Here is a 4,646-nt window from a genome sequence, read left to right on the forward strand (position 1 = left end):
GGAGCTGTCCATGGCAGCCTGGAGTGGTCAGAGATGTGAGGGAGGGAGGCTTTGCCTGTGACTCTTTTGGGTTGTGAAAGGGTCAATTTTTTCCATGTTGGCCTGTGTGGGGCTGCCCTTTGGATTTGTGCTGGAAACTGTTGATAAAAACAGGAAGGAGGAAGCGGGGATCTTGGAGCAATGGCCTTTGTTGGCCTGAGTTCCATTGGCTGTGCTGGTTTTGGGCAGGCCAAGCCTAGGGCTGGGCGGGCAGCACATTCCCATTGCAGCAAGGAGCCCGTGTTTTCCGGGAAAAAAGCAGAGCAGAAAATGATTCACCAGAGGCTCGGTGCCAGGGATCCTGCAACAAATATCCGCTGTGTTTGTCAGTGGGATTTCTGAACCCTTACGAGTGTGGTGCCTTGGCAGGAGCCCCGTGTTGGTGGGGAGAGGGAAAAGCAGCTTTTGTTCCCAGCTTTGGGGGCCCTGCCGAGGGCCAGGAGTGCAGAGGGGAAGGGGGAGGCCAGGCCAGCTGCAGGGCTGAGGCTCTGCCAGATGTGCTGGGGCCGGGATTTCCCGTGTCCCTGCCGGGGCCAGGCAGGGAGCGACAAGGGAATGACACGGGAGTGACACGGGAGTGACACATCGAGGATCCCGCCCTGCCAGCCAGCACCAGGGGACACTGGTGCTCGGTGTGACCACAGCTCCCTCCCCTGTGGGATGAGGAGAGAATCTGGAGCACAAACGTGAGGGAACTGCTGGGCTGGGGTGAGTTTGATAGCGAAAGCAAAATCTGCGTGTGCCAGCAAAGGGAGATCGGAATTCATTCCCTGCTTCCTGCTGCAGCTGTGCCCAGGCAAACCGGGCTCCAGGCAAGGGGGATGGGGGCTGTGAGGATCACAGCAGGATCCCTGTCGTGTTGAGGGTCTCCAGGATGAGGGAAGTGATGAGAGTCTTGACTCCGTGTTTCAGAAGGCTGATTTATTATTTTATTATATTATATTAAAATGCTATACTAAAGCTATACTAAAAGGAATAGAGAAAAGATACAGACAGAAAGCTAGAAAAGAATGAAAAACAAAAACCTGTGACAGACAGAGAGTCCTACCAAGCTGGCTGTGATTGGTCATTAAGTAGAAATAACTCCCATGGCCCAATCAAAGATGCACCTGTTGGTAAACCATCTCCAGAACGCATTCCACAGCCATCAGATAGTTATTGTTTGCATTTCTTTTCTGAGGCTTCTCAGGAGAAAATCCTGGGAAAAGGATTTTCATAAAATATCCCAGTGACAGACCCCAGCTCACCTGGCTGCAGGGGGAGACATGGGATCCAGCCTTGGTGGGACGAATGGGGATGGAGCCACAGACCCCACCGGCCCCTTCCCTCTGGGAGCCTCTCCAGCCCTGCTGGCCCTGCTCATCCTGCTCAAGCCCTTGGCACGTCCTGCCCGCCAAAGCCACCTCACCCTCGGCTCTGCTTGCTGCCAGCCCCTCCGGAGGGCTGGTGAGGATGGGGCGCTCCTGGTGACACCCCGGCAGGGAGCAGGTTCCGCCCTCACCCTGGGTGTGACCCTTCCAGGAGCTTCACTCCCCGTATGGATGCAGCATCCAGGTCCACGGCCCCCGGGGTGTCCCCTGAGCGTTGTCTCCATGATGAGGGACAGTTTCCACCTCCCCCAGGCGCATCCCACCGGCTGGCAATGTTTTTCACCCCCGTCAAGCTGCTCTAGAAGAAACCGCAAACCACATCCCCATGATACGAAACCAAGACGGGGCAAAAGTGAAAGAAACTTTATTTCAGGAACGAGGGTTTCTCTGAACCAGGCGCTCCCCCCCAGAATTATTGGGAGGCAGCTGGGGCTCCAGGCCCAGAGCGAAGCAACAATCAGGCTGCGGCAGGCTTGGGGGGCTCGGCTGCTCTCTGGGGAGCCCTGTCCGTCCCCAGGCAGCTCCAGGGAGGGCAGCCAAAGGCTCCGGGTGGGGAGGGACAGGGACAGGAGAGCAGCAGGCTCCGGGTGAGGCACGTGAAATGTCGTGGATTGTCGCAGCCCCGGGGAGGGAAGCAGAGCCCGCGGGGCAGGGAGGGCATTAAGTGGGGCCGTAGCCGTACCCATACCCGGGCGGGGGCCGGCTGAAGACCCCGGTGACAACCAGGCAGACGACGACGATGACGATGATGACGATGGCGATGTTGATGACCAGGGCTGTGATGTTCAGGCACTTGGCCGTGGAGCCGTAGCTCAGGGCCCCGCTGTAGTCACCCAGCACCTTGCGGTCCCTGGACTGGGGACAGGCAGAGGCAGGGTCAGGGGGGATTCCCGGGGGGCTCAGGGCTGTGGGAGAGGCGCTGGGGGCTCCAGACCGGGCTGAACCCCACCCAAAACACCGGCGACACCCTGAGGTGCTGCTGCCCTCCGTGCCCCAAACCCCTGCTGTCTGCAGAGCTGTCTGTGGGCTCCGTGGCCCGTGAAGAGGGGACGCTGTGGGGTCCCTGGGGCACCCTCTGCCCTGGGATTTGTGGGGTTGACGGGTCACCCCACAACCCCAGTGGGATCCCCGGGGGGGCATCCCGGGCTGGGGGCTCACTGGGCGTCCCTGAACCCCGGGACTCTCTGGGGTCCCCCCGGGCCCCCCACCCCCGCTGTCCCCCCGTGCTCCCCACCTTGACGGAGAAGACGAAGGCCATGAGGCCGAGGCAGCAGAAGTTGCCGTACAGGGTGGTGAACAGCGACCACACCAGGTGGTCCCGCGGCGGCGGCGGCGGCGGCGTCTCCTCCACCAACACCGCGGTGCTCCGGGACATCTCCTCCATGCCCAGCTCCCCCGGCAGCACCTCGTAGGGCGGCAGCTGCGGCTGCATGGTCGCGGGCTCGGGGACAGCGGCGGCGACACCTGGGGCTGGCGTGGGGCTGCGGGAGCTGGAGGCACCGAGGGGCGGGCGCTGCGCCCGCGGTTTCGTTTCCTCGAGATTTAGGAGGGAGCGGGAACAGACCGCCCCTCCCGACGCCCCTGTAAGGGCTCGGGAGACTCCTCCTGGCCGGCGGGGCAACCCCGGGCCCCATTTCCTCGTTCCCTGTTTAATCTTCACCCCTTTCCCCGCTGCTTTTGTTACCCCTTTGCTGCCGGCTTCCTCCCTTGTCTCCACCTCTGCTCGTTCTTTGCCCTCTTTTTGCTTCACCGTTTCCTTTCCCTTTTCTTTCTTTACCCCCTTGTTTCCCTGCCCTTTTCCTTGTCCCCTTTTTTGCCCCCTATCCTCCCTTCATCCTTTACCCCATTCTTTCCCTTTTTTTTTTTTTAGTATGTTGTCCCTTTCTTCCCTTTTCCCCCGTTTTGTCCCTTCTTTGCCTGCTTCTTTCCTTACGCTGTTCTCTCCTCCCCCTTTCTTTTTTTCCTCACTTTCCCCCCTTTCTTTGCCCCCTTCACTGCCCCTTTTTTCCCCTGGCCCCATAATTTTCCCCCTTTTCTTTCCCTTCTTTCCCTCTTTCTCTGTCCCTGATCCCTGCAAAATCCCCGAATCCTGCTGGAGCCCGAGCCCACCTCCATCTCCCACAAGCACAGGGCTGAGGCCAGGAGGTGCCACTTTTTGGGGGTGCCATTTGGGATCCCCGGAAAGCTCCGGCTGCTGCCCGGGGCTGCATCCCCTGTCAGCCTTCACGGTGTGAGAGTGCTTGGACTGTGTGAATGCACCGGAATCCGCTGGATCCTGGAGCCTTCTCCTGGCAGCTCAGGGAGTGTTTCTGATTAAATAAAACGAACAAGCATGGCCCCGCCCTGGAAATTGGGATTTGGTTTCTGGGAATCGCAGCCCAGGGCATTGGTGCCCTCTAGTTTCCCCGGCCGTGAGGGTATTTTTTCCCTTAATGACGGATTTCTCCCGTGGTTTCTGCCCTAGCCCGAGCCGCAGCAGGGAGGGGCGCTGCCCCAACCTCTGGGATGGGAGAGGAGGGGAAAAGTTCCTGCGGATCCCGGAGCACAGCAGCGAGGATCCCGGGGATGCAGCCCCCGTGGGACGCGCAGCGAGTGGGAGGCAGCTCCTATGGGATCCCCGCAGCCAGCGGGGGATGCTCCCGGGGATCCCGGCACTCATCATCCCGGGGTTCCCGGCACTCATCATCCCGGGACGATCCCGGGGATCCTGGCACTCGTCATCCCAGGGTTCCCGGCCCTGATCCCGGCACTCATCATCCCGGGGATCCCGGCCCTGATCCCGGGGTTCCCGGTGGGGTCCGTGCCCGCGGGTGGCGCCCCCCTGCGGACCGGCCCGGGCGCTGCAGCCCCGCCGCTGCCGGGCGGGAACGAACCATCCTCGCCGCGAGGGGGGGGGAGATCGGGGGGCGACCCCGTCAAGGCCCGCGTCACCAACCGCGCCGACCCCTCCGTCCCCTCAGTACGGATGCCCCGTTCGGTTCCGCCTCGTCGCCGCCCCGCTCTCCCGCCGCGCAGGGCCGGGGGCAGGGCCCGAGGCTCGGCTCCCCCCGCGCCCCTCATGGCCGCGCCCGCGGCGCCCCGCGGGGCCGCCGGACCGTTGGCGTGGAGACGAGCGGCGCCTCCGCAGGCTCCGCCCTCGCCGCGCGCCCATTGGCGGAGAGCCCGCGGCGGGCGCGCCGCGATTGGCCGGCGGGGCCGTCGCTCCGGGGCGGGGGCGTGGCCGCGCGCGGCGCCCGC

At 62.7% G+C, this 4,646-nt stretch overlaps 1 protein-coding gene across 1 annotated transcript; it reads right to left on the minus strand.

The window, feature by feature from the left end:
* Positions 1-1,757: 1,757 nt before the first annotated feature.
* LOC135303656 (interferon-induced transmembrane protein 1-like) lies at positions 1,758-3,290 on the minus strand. The gene is made up of 2 exons (XM_064425728.1): positions 2,644-3,290; positions 1,758-2,264 (listed from the first exon to the last, which is right to left on the minus strand). The coding sequence occupies exons 1-2, from the start codon at positions 2,839-2,841 to the stop codon at positions 2,070-2,072; spliced, it is 393 nt and encodes a 130-aa protein (XP_064281798.1). The 5' UTR covers positions 2,842-3,290; the 3' UTR covers positions 1,758-2,069.
* Positions 3,291-4,646: the final 1,356 nt, after the last annotated feature.

This window comes from Passer domesticus, chromosome 6 (assembly GCF_036417665.1).
Source record: "Passer domesticus isolate bPasDom1 chromosome 6, bPasDom1.hap1, whole genome shotgun sequence".
NCBI lineage: Eukaryota > Metazoa > Chordata > Aves > Passeriformes > Passeridae > Passer > Passer domesticus.